The sequence below is a fragment of the Oncorhynchus gorbuscha genome, unplaced genomic scaffold (genome assembly GCF_021184085.1).
Source record: "Oncorhynchus gorbuscha isolate QuinsamMale2020 ecotype Even-year unplaced genomic scaffold, OgorEven_v1.0 Un_scaffold_1852, whole genome shotgun sequence".
Lineage (NCBI taxonomy): Eukaryota > Metazoa > Chordata > Actinopteri > Salmoniformes > Salmonidae > Oncorhynchus > Oncorhynchus gorbuscha.
In genome coordinates, this window is record NW_025746517.1 from 63161 (window position 1) to 80922 (window position 17762).

At 45.0% G+C, this 17762-nt stretch overlaps 1 protein-coding gene across 1 annotated transcript in view; it reads right to left on the bottom strand.

The window, feature by feature from the left end:
- Positions 1 to 17762, bottom strand: part of LOC124024433 (aminopeptidase N-like) — a 79179-nt gene that overhangs the window by 40783 nt on the left and 20634 nt on the right. The window contains exons 4-7 of the mRNA XM_046338326.1: positions 14301 to 14427; positions 13108 to 13262; positions 10125 to 10238; positions 7448 to 7591 (exon numbers count right to left, since the gene is read on the bottom strand). Of these exons, the coding sequence (XP_046194282.1) occupies positions 7448 to 7591; positions 10125 to 10238; positions 13108 to 13262; positions 14301 to 14427 (540 nt within the window). The remainder of the gene's footprint in view (positions 1 to 7447; positions 7592 to 10124; positions 10239 to 13107; positions 13263 to 14300; positions 14428 to 17762) is intronic.

Below are 17762 nucleotides of genomic sequence, written 5' to 3' on the forward strand. Positions count from 1 at the left end.
CTAGAGAGAAGGTGTAACCATGGAGCTCCCTACTACACTAGAGAGAGAAGGTGTAACCATGGAGCCCTCTACTACACTAGAGAGAAGGTGTAACCATGGAGCTCCCTTCTACACCAGAGAGAGAAGGTGTAACCATGGAGCCCTCTACTACACTAGAGAGAAGGTGTAACCATGGAGCTCCCTACTACACTAGAGAGAGAAGGTGTAACCATGGATCTCCCTACTACACCAGAGAGAGAATGTGTAACCATGGAGCTCTCTACTACACCAGAGAGAGAAGGTGTAACCATGGAGCTCTCTACTACACCAGAGAGAGAAGGTGTAACCATGGAGCTCTCTACTACACCAGAGAGAGAAGGTGTAACCATGGAGCTCTCTACTACACCAGAGAGAGAAGGTGTAACCATGGAGCTCTCTACTACACTAGAGAGAAGGTGTAACCATGAAGCTCCCTACTACACCAGAGAGAGAAGGTGTAACCATGAAGCTCCCTACTACACCAGAGAGAGAAGGTGTAACCATGGATCTCCCTACTACACTAGAGAGAAGGTGTATCCATGGATCTCCCTACTACACCAGAGAGAGAAGGTGTAACCATGGATCTCCCTACTACACCAGAGAGAGAAGGTGTAACCATGGAGCTCCCAACTACACTAGAGAGAAGGTGTAACCATGGATCTCCCTACTACACCAGAGAGAGAAGGTGTAACCATGGATCTCCCTACTACACTAGAGAGAGAAGGTGTAACCATGGATCTCCCTACTACACTAGAGAGAAGGTGTAACCATGGATCTCCCTACTACACTAGAGAGAAGGTGTAACCATGGATCTCCCTACTACACCAGAGAGAGAAGGTGTAACCATGGATCTCCCTACTACACCAGAGAGAGAAGGTGTAACCATGGAGCTCTCTACTACACTAGAGAGAAGGTGTAACCATGGAGCTCCCTACTACACCAGAGAGAGAAGGTGTAACCATGGATCTCCCTACTACACCAGAGAGAGAAGGTGTAACCATGGAGCTCTCTACTACACTATAGAGAAGGTGTAACCATGGAGCCCTCTACTACACTAGAGAGAAGGTGTAACCATGGAGCTCTCTACTACACTAGAGAGAAGGTGTAACCATGGAGCTCCCTACTACACCAGAGAGAGAAGGTGTAACCATGGATCTCCCTACTACACCAGAGAGAGAAGGTGTAACCATGGAGCTCTTTACTACACCAGAGAGAGAATGTGTAACCATGGAGCTCTCTACTACACTAGAGAGAAGGTGTAACCATGGAGCTCCCTACTACACCAGAGAGAGAAGGTGTAACCATGGAGCTCTCTACTACACCAGAGAGAGAAGGTGTAACCATGGATCTCCCAACTACACCAGAGAGAGAAGGTGTAACCATGTATCTCCCTACTACACCAGAGAGAGAAGGTGTAACCATGGATCTCCCAACTACACCAGAGAGATAATGTGTAACCATGGATCTCCCAACTACACTAGAGAGAGAAGGTGTAACCATGGATCTCCCTACTACACCAGAGAGAGAAGGTGTAACCATGGATCTCCCAACTACACTAGAGAGAGAAGGTGTAACCATGGATCTCCCTACTACACCAGAGAGAGAAGGTGTAACCATGGATCTCCCAACTACACTAGAGAGAAGGTGTAACCATGGATCTCCCTACTACACCAGAGAGAGAAGGTGTAACCATGGATCTCCCTACTACACCAGAGAGAGAAGGTGTAACCATGGAGCTCCCAACTACACTAGAGAGAAGGTGTAACCATGGATCTCCCTACTACACCAGAGAGAGAAGGTGTAACCATGGATCTCCCTACTACACCAGAGAGAGAAGGTGTAACCATGGATCTCCCTACTACACCAGAGAGAGAAGGTGTAACCATGGAGCTCCCAACTACACTAGAGAGAAGGTGTAACCATGGATCTCCCTACTACACCAGAGAGTGAAGGTGTAACCATGGATCTCCCTACTACACTAGAGAGAGAAGGTGTAACCATGGATCTCCCTACTACACTAGAGAGAAGGTGTAACCATGGATCTCCCTACTACACTAGAGAGAAGGTGTAACCATGGATCTCCCTACTACACCAGAGAGAGAAGGTGTAACCATGGATCTCCCTACTACACCAGAGAGAGAAGGTGTAACCATGGAGCTCCCAACTACACTAGAGAGAAGGTGTAACCATGGATCTCCCTACTACACTAGAGAGAGAAGGTGTAACCATGGATCTCCCTACTACACTAGAGAGAGAATGTGTAACCATGGATCTCCCTACTACACTAGAGAGAAGGTGTAAACATGGATCTCCCTACTACACTAGAGAGAGAAGGTGTAACCATGGAGCTCTCTACTACACCAGAGAGAGAAGGTGTAACCATGGATCTCTCTACTACACCAGAGAGAGAAGGTGTAACCATGGATCTCTCTACTACACCAGAGAGAAGGTGTAACCATGGATCTCTCTACTACACCAGAGAGAGAAGGTGTAACCATGGATCTCTCTACTACACCAGAGAGAGAAGGTGTAACCATGGATCTCCCTACTACACCAGAGAGAGAAGGTGTAACCATGGATCTCCCTACTACACCAGAGAGAGAAGGTGTAACCATGGATCTCCCTACTACACCAGAGAGAAGGTGTAACCATGGATCTCCCTACTACACCAGAGAGAGAAGGTGTAACCATGGATCTCCCTACTACACCAGAGAGAGAAGGTGTAACCATGGATCTCCCTACTACACCAGAGAGAGAAGGTGTAACCATGGAGCTCTCTACTACACCAGAGAGAGAAGGTGTAACCATGGAGCCCTCTACTACACTAGAGAGAAGGTGTAACCATGGAGCTCCCTACTACACTAGAGAGAGAAGGTGTAACCATGGAGCCCTCTACTACACTAGAGAGAAGGTGTAACCATGGAGCTCCCTACTACACCAGAGAGAGAAGGTGTAACCATGGAGCCCTCTACTACACTAGAGAGAAGGTGTAACCATGGAGCTCCCTACTACACTAGAGAGAGAAGGTGTAACCATGGATCTCCCTACTACACCAGAGAGAGAATGTGTAACCATGGAGCTCTCTACTACACCAGAGAGAGAAGGTGTAACCATGTTTCTCCCTACTACACCAGAGAGAGAAGGTGTAACCATGGATCTCCCTACTACACCAGAGAGAGAAGGTGTAACCATGTATCTCCCTACTACACTAGAGAGAAGGTGTAACCATGGAGCTCTCTACTACACCAGAGAGAAGGTGTAACCATGGAGTTCCCTACTACACCAGAGAGAGAAGGTGTAACCATGGAGCTCTCTACTACGCCAGAGAGAGAAGGTGTAACCATGGATCTCCCTACTACACCAGAGAGAGAAGGTGTAACCATGGATCTCCCTACTACACTAGAGAGAGAAGGTGTAACCATGGAGCTCTCTACTACACTAGAGAGAAGGTGTAACCATGGAGCTCTCTACTACACTAGAGAGAAGGTGTAACCATGGATCTCCCTACTACACCAGAGAGAGAAGGTGTAACCATGGAGCTCTCTACTACACCAGAGAGAGAAGGTGTAACCATGGATCTCCCTACTACACCAGAGAGAGAAGGTGTAACCATGGAGCTCCCAACTACACTAGAGAGAAGGTGTAACCATGGATCTCCCTACTACACCAGAGAGTGAAGGTGTAACCATGGATCTCCCTACTACACTAGAGAGAGAAGGTGTAACCATGGATCTCCCTACTACACTAGAGAGAAGGTGTAACCATGGATCTCCCTACTACACTAGAGAGAAGGTGTAACCATGGATCTCCCTACTACACCAGAGAGAGAAGGTGTAACCATGGATCTCCCTACTACACCAGAGAGAGAAGGTGTAACCATGGAGCTCCCAACTACACTAGAGAGAAGGTGTAACCATGGATCTCCCTACTACACTAGAGAGAGAAGGTGTAACCATGGATCTCCCTACTACACTAGAGAGAGAATGTGTAACCATGGATCTCCCTACTACACTAGAGAGAAGGTGTAAACATGGATCTCCCTACTACACTAGAGAGAGAAGGTGTAACCATGGAGCTCTCTACTACACCAGAGAGAGAAGGTGTAACCATGGATCTCTCTACTACACCAGAGAGAGAAGGTGTAACCATGGATCTCTCTACTACACCAGAGAGAGAAGGTGTAACCATGGATCTCTCTACTACACCAGAGAGAGAAGGTGTAACCATGGATCTCTCTACTACACCAGAGAGAGAAGGTGTAACCATGGATCTCCCTACTACACCAGAGAGAGAAGGTGTAACCATGGATCTCCCTACTACACCAGAGAGAGAAGGTGTAACCATGGATCTCCCTACTACACCAGAGAGAGAAGGTGTAACCATGGATCTCCCTACTACACCAGAGAGAGAAGGTGTAACCATGGATCTCCCTACTACACCAGAGAGAGAAGGTGTAACCATGGATCTCCCTACTACACCAGAGAGAGAAGGTGTAACCATGGAGCTCTCTACTACACCAGAGAGAGAAGGTGTAACCATGGAGCCCTCTACTACACTAGAGAGAAGGTGTAACCATGGAGCTCCCTACTACACTAGAGAGAGAAGGTGTAACCATGGAGCCCTCTACTACACTAGAGAGAAGGTGTAACCATGGAGCTCCCTACTACACCAGAGAGAGAAGGTGTAACCATGGAGCCCTCTACTACACTAGAGAGAAGGTGTAACCATGGAGCTCCCTACTACACTAGAGAGAGAAGGTGTAACCATGGATCTCCCTACTACACCAGAGAGAGAATGTGTAACCATGGAGCTCTCTACTACACCAGAGAGAGAAGGTGTAACCATGTTTCTCCCTACTACACCAGAGAGAGAAGGTGTAACCATGGATCTCCCTACTACACCAGAGAGAGAAGGTGTAACCATGTATCTCCCTACTACACTAGAGAGAAGGTGTAACCATGGAGCTCTCTACTACACCAGAGAGAAGGTGTAACCATGGAGTTCCCTACTACACCAGAGAGAGAAGGTGTAACCATGGAGCTCTCTACTACGCCAGAGAGAGAAGGTGTAACCATGGATCTCCCTACTACACCAGAGAGAGAAGGTGTAACCATGGATCTCCCTACTACACTAGAGAGAGAAGGTGTAACCATGGAGCTCTCTACTACACTAGAGAGAAGGTGTAACCATGGAGCTCTCTACTACACTAGAGAGAAGGTGTAACCATGGATCTCCCTACTACACCAGAGAGAGAAGGTGTAACCATGGAGCTCTCTACTACACTAGAGAGAAGGTGTAACCATGTATCTCCCAGCTTGTGTTTTACAGTGAGATACTCATCTCCCAGCTTGTGTTTTACAGTGAGATACTCATCTCCCAGCTTGTGTTTTACAGTGAGATACTCATCTCCCAGCTTGTGTTTTACAGTGAGATACTCATCTCCCAGCTTGTGTTTTACAGTGAGATACTCATCTCCCAGCTTGTGTTTTACAGTGAGATACTCATCTCCCAGCTTGTGTTTTACAGTGAGATACTCATCTCCCAGCTTGTGTTTTACAGTGAGATACTCATCTCCCAGCTTGTGTTTTACAGTGAGATACTCATCTCCCAGCTTGTGTTTTACAGTGAGATACTCATCTCCCAGCTTGTGTTTTACAGTGAGATACTCATCTCCCAGCTTGTGTTTTACAGTGAGATACTCATCTCCCAGCTTGTGTTTTACAGTGAGATAATCATCTCCCAGCTTGTGTTTTACAGTGAGATACTCATCTCCCAGCTTGTGTTTTACAGTGAGATACTCATCTCCCAGCTTGTGTTTTACAGTGAGATACTCATCTCCCAGCTTGTGTTTTACAGTGAGATACTCATCTCCCAGCTTGTGTTTTACAGTGAGATACTCATCTCCCAGCTTGTGTTTTACAGTGAGATACTCATCTCCCAGCTTGTGTTTTACAGTGAGATACTCATCTCCCAGCTTGTGTTTTACAGTGAGATACTCATCTCCCAGCTTGTGTTTTACAGTGAGATACTCTGAGTCTCTGTTGTATATGTGGTCTAGAACAGAGAAAAACCTTGCAGTAGGTGATGGTGTTGAACATCTTGTTAATTGTGTTAGCGCGTTCTCAACAAACACTCTATTCTACCTGGTCCACAGATTTAATTTAATCTGAACCACCCTTTAACTGGAACAGGACATGGGAAAAATGTGATTTTGGCATCCCGTAATCCGAACCATCAACATATACATTTTAAGTTTGTTCACAGAATGTATTTAACACCACGGAAATATGGTACGAGGAAATTGTCCCCGACTGTTCACTGTGTCCCCTGAATCAGGTCGGCACATTCCTCCATATGATGTGGGAGTGTCTTGAAGAATAATGGGAGTGTCTTGAAGAATAATGGGAGTGTCTTGAAGAATAATGGGAGTGTCTTGAAGAATAATGGGAGTGTCTTGAAGAATAATGGGAGTGTCTTGAAGAATAATGGGAGTGTCTTGAAGAATAATGGGAGTGTCTTGAAGAATAATGGGAGTGTCTTGAAGAATAATGGGAGTGTCTTGAAGAATAATGGGAGTGTCTTGAAGAATAATGGGAGTGTCTTGAAGAATAATGGGAGTGTCTTGAAGAATAATTACAGCTAAAGCCCAACAGATACAGATATTTATTACAACTTTTATTATGTTCTTTGATTCCAGGCCCACGGGGAAGGTGTGTGGGGGGTGGGGGGGTCTGGTCACTGTGGGGGAGGGAGGGGGCGATTGGAGGGAATCTACTGGTTGAATCAGGGGATGGATGGGTTGGAGGGGCACTGATTCGTTTCTGGGTGGGATGGGAAGGGGTGGGAGGCATGCTTTCTTCGGGTCTTTAAACGTTGAGAACCATGGAGAACTTTGCTGTAGGAGATGGTCTAGAACATGGAGAACCATGGAGAACCTTGCTGTACGAGATGGCCTAAAACATGGAGAACCTTGCTGTGAACCTTGCTGTAGAAGATGGTCCAGAACATGGAGAACCATAGAGAACCTTGCTGTAGGAGATGGTCTAGAACATGGAGAACAATAGAGAACATTGCTGTAGGAGATGGTCTAGAACATAGAGAACCTTGCTGTAGGAGATGTTCTCGAACATAGAGAACCTTACTGTAATAGATGGTCTACAACATAGAAAACCTTGCTGTAGGAGATGTTCTCGAACATAGAGAACCTTGCTGTAGGAGATGGTCTAGAACATGGAGAACAATAGAGAACATTGCTGCAGGAGATGGTCTAGAACATAGAGAACCTTGCTGTAGGAGATGGTCTAGAACATGGAGAACAATAGAGAACATTGCTGTAGGAGATGGTCTAGAACATAGAGAACCTTGCTGTAGGAGATGGTCTACAACATAGAGAACCTTGCTGTAGGAGATGTTCTAGAACATAGAGAACCTTGCTGTAGGAGATGGTGTTGAACATCTCACTGATCTCGTCAGGCTGGTTGACTTCCTCCTCTTTCCGGGACAGAGGATGAGATGAGGCCAGGGCGTCCACAGCAAACACCTTGTGGACATCATTCAGGATGGTCTGCTCTTTCTAGGGAGAGAGAGGGAGAGTGATCAGTCTTACTGTACTCTATATGATCAGATTAATCCTCCTGTGAGGGTGATCAGTCTTACTGTACTCTATATGATCAGATTAATCCTCCTGAAAGAGTGATCAGTCTTACTGTACTCTATATGATCAGATTAATCCTCCTGTGAGGGTGATCAGTCTTACTGTACTCTATATGATCAGATTAATCCTCCTGAAAGAGTGATCAGTCTTACTGTACTCTATATGATCAGATTAATCCTCCTGAAAGGGTGATCAGTCTTACTGTACTCTATATGATCAGATTAATCCTCCTGTAAGGGTGATCAGTCTTACTGTACTCTATATGATCAGATTAATCCTCCTGAATTAGTGATCAGTCTTACTGTACTCTATATGATCAGATTAATCCTCCTGAATTAGTGATCAGTCTTACTGTACTCTATATGATCAGATTAATCCTCCTGTGAGGGTGATCAGTCTTACTGTACTCTATATGATCAGATTAATCCTCCTGAATTAGTGATCAGTCTTACTGTACTCTATATGATCAGATTAATCCTCCTGAATTAGTGATCAGTCTTACTGTACTCTATATGATCAGATTAATCCTCCTGAATTAGTGATCAGTCTTACTGTACTCTATATGATCAGATTAATCCTCCTGTGAGGGTGATCAGTCTTACTGTACTCTATATGATCAGATTAATCCTCCTGTGAGGGTGATCAGTCTTACTGTACTCTATATGATCAGATTAATCCTCCTGTGAGGGTGATCAGTCTTACTGTACTCTATATGATCAGATTAATCCTCCTGAAAGAGTGATCAGTCTTACTGTACTCTATATGATCAGATTAATCCTCCTGTGGGGGTGATCAGTCTTACTGTACTCTATATGATCAGATTAATCCTCCTGAAAGAGTGATCAGTCTTACTGTACTCTATATGATCAGATTAATCCTCCTGAAAGAGTGATCAGTCTTACTGTACTCTATATGATCAGATTAATCCTCCTGTGAGGGTGATCAGTCTTACTGTACTCTATATGATCAGATTAATCCTCCTGAATTAGTGATCAGTCTTACTGTACTCTATATGATCAGATTAATCCTCCTGAAAGGGTGATCAGTCTTACTGTACTCTATATGATCAGATTAATCCTCCTGAAAGAGTGATCAGTCTTACTGTACTCTATATGATCAGATTAATCCTCCTGTGAGGGTGATCAGTCTTACTGTACTCTATATGATCAGATTAATCCTCCTGAAAGGGTGGTCAGTCTTACTGTACTCTATATGATCAGATTAATCCTCCTGTGAGGGTGATCAGTCTTACTGTACTCTATATGATCAGATTAATCCTCCTGAAAGAGTGGTCAGTCTTACTGTACTCTATATGATCAGATTAATCCTCCTGTGAGGGTGATCAGTCTTACTGTACTCTATATGATCAGATTAATCCTCCTGAAAGAGTGATCAGTCTTACTGTACTCTATATGATCAGATTAATCCTCCTGAAAGAGTGATCAGTCTTACTGTACTCTATATGATCAGATTAATCCTCCTGTAAGGGTGATCAGTCTTACTGTACTCTATATGATCAGATTAATCCTCCTGAATTAGTGATCAGTCTTACTGTACTCTATATGATCAGATTAATCCTCCTGAATTAGTGATCAGTCTTACTGTACTCTATATGATCAGATTAATCCTCCTGTGAGGGTGATCAGTCTTACTGTACTCTATATGATCAGATTAATCCTCCTGAATTAGTGATCAGTCTTACTGTACTCTATATGATCAGATTAATCCTCCTGAATTAGTGATCAGTCTTACTGTACTCTATATGATCAGATTAATCCTCCTGTGAGGGTGATCAGTCTTACTGTACTCTATATGATCAGATTAATCCTCCTGTGAGGGTGATCAGTCTTACTGTACTCTATATGATCAGATTAATCCTCCTGTGAGGGTGATCAGTCTTACTGTACTCTATATGATCAGATTAATCCTCCTGAAAGAGTGATCAGTCTTACTGTACTCTATATGATCAGATTAATCCTCCTGTGGGGGTGATCAGTCTTACTGTACTCTATATGATCAGATTAATCCTCCTGAAAGAGTGATCAGTCTTACTGTACTCTATATGATCAGATTAATCCTCCTGAAAGAGTGATCAGTCTTACTGTACTCTATATGATCAGATTAATCCTCCTGTGAGGGTGATCAGTCTTACTGTACTCTATATGATCAGATTAATCCTCCTGAATTAGTGATCAGTCTTACTGTACTCTATATGATCAGATTAATCCTCCTGAAAGGGTGATCAGTCTTACTGTACTCTATATGATCAGATTAATCCTCCTGAAAGAGTGATCAGTCTTACTGTACTCTATATGATCAGATTAATCCTCCTGTGAGGGTGATCAGTCTTACTGTACTCTATATGATCAGATTAATCCTCCTGTGAGGGAGATCAGTCTTACTGTACTCTATATGATCAGATTAATCCTCCTGTGAGGGTGATCAGTCTTACGATGTTCCACGTGGGTTCAGCGTAGTCAGCTCCTAGATACTCCACGTAGCTGGCAAAGCCCTCGTTCAGCCACAGGTCATTCCACCATCTCAGAGTCACCAGGTTCCCAAACCACTGTGGACACAGGATCATGTCACACTTCGGGAACAATCACATCCAAAATGGCCGTCTGTTCCCTATGAAGCAGTGCATTACCTTTCGCCAGCTCTGACCAATATTAATAATTAGGTGGGTTAAGTACGTATTAATACAAAGGTATGAATTGAAAACATGTTTTTCGTATTTCATTATAAATTCATCACCTGCTGTATTCGCTGCTTGTGACTAAAACATTTGATACCCCAACTCACCTTGAGACACCCTAGGAGAATGTGATCAAGGCCAAGATCTGCCATAATCAACGGTGATCCTGGGGCAATTAGGATTAAGTGGCTTGTTTAAGGGCACATCAACAGATTTTTCACCTTGTAAACTTGGGGATTTGAACTAGAGACCTTTCGGTTACTGGCCCAACACTCTAACCGCTAGGCTACCTGCCGGTTACTAGCCAAACACTCTAACCACTAGGCTACCTGCCAGTTACTAGCCCAACACTCTAACCGTTAGGCTATCTGCCGGTTACTAGTCCAACGCTCTAACCACAAGAATACCTGCCGGTTACTAGCCCAACGCTTTAACCACTAAGCTACCTACCGGTTACTAGCCCAACACTCTAACCGCTAGGCTACCTGCCGGTTACTAGCCAAACACTCTAACCACTAGGCTACCTGCTGGTTACTAGTCCAACACTCTAACCGCTAGGCTACCTACCGGTTACTAGTCCAACGTTCTAACCACTAGGCTACCTGCTGGTTACTAGCCCAACGTTCTAACCGCTAGGCTACCTGCCGGTTACTAGTCCAACGCTCTAACAACTAGGCTACCTGCCGGTTACTAGCCCAACGCTTTAACCACTAGGCTACCTGCCGGTTACTAGCCCAACGCTCTAACCGCTAGGCTACCTGCCGGTGATTAGCCCAACACTCTAACCGCTAGGCTACCTGTCGGTTACTAGCCCAACACTCTAACCGCTAGGCTACCTGCCGGTTACTAGCCCAACACTCTAACCACTAGGCTACCTGTCGGTTACTAGTCCAACGCTCTAACAACTAGGCTACCTGCCGGTTACTAGCCCAACACTCTAACCACTAGGCTACCTGCCGGTTACTAGTCCAATGCTCTAACCACAAGGCTACCTGCCAGTTACTAGCCCAACACTCTAACTGCTATGCTACCTGCCGGTTACTAGCCCAACGCTTTAAACACTAGGCTACCTGCTGGTTTCTAGCCCAACGCTCTAACCGCTCTGCCTTACTATTATTCGACCATGCTGGTCATTTATGAACATTTGAACATCTTGGCCATGTTCTGTTATAATCTCCACCCGGCACAGCCAGAAGAGGACGGGCCACCCCACATATGCTCTCTCTTTCTTTCTCTCTCTCGGAGGACCTAAGCCCTAGGACCGTGCCCCAGGACTACCTGACATGATGACTCCTTGCTGTCCCCGGTCCACCTGACTGTGCTGCTGCTCCAGTTTCAACTGTTCTGCCTTGTTATTATTCGACCATGCTGGTCATTTATGAACATTTGAACATCTTGGCCATGTTCTGTTATAATCTCCACCCGGCACAGCCAGAAGAGGACTGGCCACCCCACATAGCCTGGTTCCTCTCTAGGTTTCTTCCTAGGTTTTGGCCTTTCTAGGGAGTTTTTCCTAGCCACCGTGCTTCTACACCTGCATTGCTTGCTGTTTGGGGTTTTAGGCTGGGTTTCTGTACAGCACTTTGAGATATCAGCTGATGTACGAAGGGCTATATGAATAAATTTGATTTGATTTGATTTATGCTACCTGCCGGTTACTAGCCCAACGCTCTAACCACTAGGCTACCTGCCAGTTACTAGTCCAACGCTCTAACCACAAGGCTACCTGCCAGTTACTAGCACAACACTCTAACCGCTAGGCTACCTGCCGGTAACTAGCCCAACACTAACCACTAGGCTACCTGCCGGTTACTAGCCCAACACTCTAACCACTAGGCTACCTGCCGGTTATTAGCCCAACACTCTAACCTCTATGCTACCTGCCGGTTACTAGCCCAAAACTCTAACCAAACATTTTTATATCTAAACCAAGATAGACCTTAGCCCGTCGTTTCAAATGGGAAGCAATTAGTCATAGTGGGCAGAACAAGCAAGGAGGTGGGCAGAGCCAAGCAGGAGCTAGCGAGATCCTATTAGCGCGTTCTAGCATGTATGCGCATATTTCCATTAGGGAACGCCTTCTCTGTGAAGTGAGTGTGCAATAACTCCATTTGCACTCCTTCTAAACAACACCATTTTTTAAAGCTTTGGCAAAGATTAAAGTCTGCTAAACTTAGTCCACTCTGTTAGTAACATAATCTAGTTTTGGGAACAAAATTATTATTTTTTTAAATGTAAATTGTGTCTGGCCAAAATCCATCTCGTTCCATCTTCTCCCGGCAACTGGCAACTGGGCTTCCTCTCATTACCTGGCGCTCATGTTGTGGACCTTAGTCATCCTCTCGAGCAATGTTTCTCCTTGCAGGATGTGATGTCATAGGTTGGACAGGAAGTACAGTAATGTCATAGGTTGGACAGGAAGTATAGTGATGTCATAGGTTGGACACTAGGTACATTAATGTCATAGGTCGGACAGGCAGTACAGTGATGTCATTGGTTTGACAAGAAGTACAGGGATGTCATAGGTTGGACAGGAAGTACAGGGATGTCATAGGTTGGACAGGAAGTACAGTAATGTCATAGGTTGGACAGGAAGTACAGTAATGTCATAGGTTGGACAGGAAGTACAGGGATGTCATAGGTTGGACAGGAAGTACAGGGATGTCATAGGTTGGACAGGAAGTACAGGGATGTCATAGGTTGGACAGGAAGTACAGGGATGACATAGAGAACACACTACCATATGAGCCAGTTCGTGAGCCACCACAGTCAAGACTCTCTCTTTGTTTCCAACAGAGGAGATGGCTGGATCGTACAGGAGGGCTGTCTCTCTGTAGGTGATCAGACCCCAGTTCTCCATGGCTCCAGCATTGAAGTCAGGGAGAGCTATCTGGTCTACAGGGGAAAAGACAATAAAGGAGGCCTAAATGGTACCCTATTCCCTTTATAGTGCACTACTCTTGACCAGAGCCTTAGTGCACTTTATAGGAAATAGGGAGCCATTTGGAACGTAACCAACAATCTGTTGGGAGACTTAGTTTCACAGAGTATAATACATTTACATTACATTTAAGTCATTTAGCAGACGCTCTTATCCAGAGCGACTTAATATAAGTGTAGGCCTACATGTGTACACATGCACTCATGGAGCTGAGGTCTGAATGCTAAGCTAACTTACCTGACAGGTCTGAATGCTAAGCTAACTTACCTGACAGGTCTGAATGCTAAGCTAACTTACCTGACAGGTCTGAATGCTAAGCTAACTTACCTGACAGGTCTGAATGCTAAGCTAACTTACCTGACAGGTCTGCATGCAAAGCAAAGCTAACTTACCTGACAGGTCTGAATGCTAAGCTAACTTACCTGACAGGTCTGAATGCTAAGCTAACTTACCTGACAGGTCTGCATGCTAAGCTAACTTACCTGACAGGTCTGCATGCTAAGCTAACTTACCTGACAGGTCTGCATGCTAAGCTAACTTACCTGACAGGTCTGAATGCTAAGCTAACTTACCTGACAGGTCGGAATACAACGCTGACTTACCTGACAGGTCTGCATGCTAAGCTAACTTACCTGACAGGTCGGAATGCTAAGCTAACTTACCTGACAGGCCTGAATACAACGCTAACTTACCTGACAGGTCTGAATACAACGCTAACTTACCTGACAGGTCTGAATACAACGCTAACTTACCTGACAGGTCTGAATGCTAAGCTAACTTACCTGACAGGTCGGAATGCTAAGCTAATTTACCTGACAGGTCTGAATGCTAAGCTAACTTACCTGACAGGTCGGAATGCTAAGCTAACTTACCTGACAGGTCTGAATGCTAAGCTAACTTACCTGACAGGTCTGAATGCTAAGCTAACTTACCTGACAGGTCTGAATGCTAAGCTAACTTACCTGACAGGTCTGAATGCTAAGCTAACTTACCTGACTTGGACAGTGGGTAGCTGGCATTGTAGTATCGTTCAAAAAACTTGAGCATTGGTCCTGTAACATTGAGAGCATAGTTTCCGTGTCCCTCAGCTATAGCTTTCCTCCGAGCCCAGATACGGACCTGCAAACAATTAGTATCAACTATCAATCATGACTACAGTCTAACCACAGCAGCATCAGTCATCACTACAGTCTAACCACAGCAGTATCAGTCATCACTACAGTCTAACCACAGCAGCATCAGTCATCACTACAGTCTAACCACAGCAGTATCAGTCATCACTACAGTCTAACCACAGCAGTATCAGTCATCACTACAGTCTAACCACAGCAGTATCAGTCATCACTACAGTTTAACCACAGCAGCATCAGTCATCACTACAGTCTAACCACAGCAGCATCAGTCATCACTACAGTTTAACCACAGCAGTATCAGTCATCACTACAGTCTAACCACAGCAGTATCAGTCATCACTACAGTCTAACCACAGCAGCATCAGTCATCACTACAGTCCAACCACAGCAGCATCAGTCATCACTACAGTTTAACCACAGCAGTATCAGTCATCACTACAGTCTAACCACAGCACTCAGTCATCACTACAGTCTAACCACAGCAGTATCAGTCATCACTACAGTTTAACCACAGCAGCATCAGTCATCACTACAGTCTAACCACAGCAGCATCAGTCATCACTACAGTCTAACCACAGCAGTATCAGTCATCACTACAGTCTAACCACAGCAGTATCAGTCATCACTACAGTCTAACCACAGCAGCATCAGTCATCACTACAGTCTAACCACAGCACTCAGTCATCACTACAGTCTAACCACAGCAGCATCAGTCATCACTACAGTCTAACCACAGCAGTATCAGTCATCACTACAGTCTAACCACAGCAGCATCAGTCATCACTACAGTCTAACCACAGCAGTATCAGTCATCACTACAGTTTAACCACAGCACTCAGTCATCACTACAGTCTAACCACAGCAGCATCAGTCATCACTACAGTCTAACCACAGCACTCAGTCATCACTACAGTCTAACCACAGCAGTATCAGTCATCACTACAGTCTAACCACAGCAGTATCAGTCATCACTACAGTCTAACCACAGCACTCAGTCATCACTACAGTCTAACCACAGCAGTATCAGTCATCACTACAGTTTAACCACAGCAGCATCAGTCATCACTACAGTCTAACCACAGCAGCATCAGTCATCACTACAGTCTAACCACAGCAGTATCAGTCATCACTACAGTCTAACCACAGCAGCATCAGTCATCACTACAGTCTAACCACAGCAGCATCAGTCATCACTACAGTCTAACCACAGCAGTATCAGTCATCACTACAGTCTAACCACAGCAGCATCAGTCATCACTACAGTCTAACCACAGCACTCAGTCATCACTACAGTCTAACCACAGCAGCATCAGTCATCACTACAGTCTAACCACAGCAGTATCAGTCATCACTACAGTCTAACCACAGCAGTATCAGTCATCACTACAGTCTAACCACAGCAGCATCAGTCATCACTACAGTCTAACCACAGCACTCAGTCATCACTACAGTCTAACCACAGCAGCATCAGTCATCACTACAGTCTAACCACAGCAGTATCAGTCATCACTACAGTCTAACCACAGCAGCATCAGTCATCACTACAGTCTAACCACAGCAGTATCAGTCATCACTACAGTTTAACCACAGCACTCAGTCATCACTACAGTCTAACCACAGCAGCATCAGTCATCACTACAGTCTAACCACAGCACTCAGTCATCACTACAGTCTAACCACAGCAGTATCAGTCATCACTACAGTCTAACCACAGCAGTATCAGTCATCACTACAGTCTAACCACAGCAGCATCAGTCATCACTACAGTCTAACCACAGCAGTATCAGTCATCACTACAGTCTAACCACAGCAGTATCAGTCATCACTACAGTCTAACCACAGCAGCATCAGTCATCACTACAGTCTAACCACAGCAGTATCAGTCATCACTACAGTCTAACCACAGCAGCATCAGTCATCACTACAGTTTAACCACAGCAGCATCAGTCATCACTACAGTCTAACCACAGCACTCAGTCATCACTACAGTCTAACCACAGCAGCATCAGTCATCACTACAGTTTAACCACAGCACTCAGTCATCACTACAGTCTAACCACAGCAGTATCAGTCATCACTACAGTCTAACCACGGCACTCAGTCATCACTACAGTCTAACCACAGCAGCATCAGTCATCACTACAATCTAACCACAGCACTCAGTCATCACTACAGTCTAACCACAGCAGCATCAGTCATCACTACAGTTTAACCACAGCACTCAGTCATCACTACAGTCTAACCACAGCACTCAGTCATCACTACAGTCTAACCACAGCAGTATCAGTCATCACTACAGTTTAACCACAGCAGTATCAGTCATCACTACAGTCTAACCACAGCAGTATCAGTCATCACTACAGTCTAACCACAGCAGCATCAGTCATCACTACAGTCTAACCACAGCAGTATCAGTCATCACTACAGTCTAACCACAGCAGTATCAGTCATCACTACAGTCTAACCACAGCAGCATCAGTCATCACTACAGTCTAACCACAGCAGCATCAGTCATCACTACAGTCTAACCACAGCAGTATCAGTCATCACTACAGTCTAACCACAGCACTCAGTCATCACTACAGTTTAACCACAGCAGCATCAGTCATCACTACAGTCTAACCACAGCAGTATCAGTCATCACTACAGTTTAACCACAGCAGCATCAGTCATCACTACAGTCTAACCACAGCAGTATCAGTCATCACTACAGTCTAACCACAGCAGTATCAGTCATCACTACAGTCTAACCACAGCAGCATCAGTCATCACTACAGTCTAACCACAGCACTCAGTCATCACTACAGTCTAACCACAGCAGTATCAGTCATCACTACAGTTCAACCACAGCAGCATCAGTCATCACTACAGTCTAACCACAGCAGTATCAGTCATCACTACAGTCTAACCACAGCAGTATCAGTCATCACTACAGTTTAACCACAGCAGTATCAGTCATCACTACAGTCTAACCACAGCAGTATCAGTCATCACTACAGTCTAACCACAGCAGCATCAGTCATCACTACAGTCTAACCACAGCAGTAGCAGTCATCACTACAGTCTAACCACAGCAGTATCAGTCATCACTACAATCTAACCACAGCAGTATCAGTCATCACTACAGTTTAACCACAGCAGTATCAGTCATCACTACAGTTTAACCACAGCAGTATCAGTCATCACTACAGTTTAACCACAGCAGTATCAGTCATCACTACAGTCTAACCACAGCAGTATCAGTCATCACTACAGTTTAACCACAGCAGTATCAGTCATCACTACAGTCTAACCACAGCAGCATCAGTCATCACTACAGTC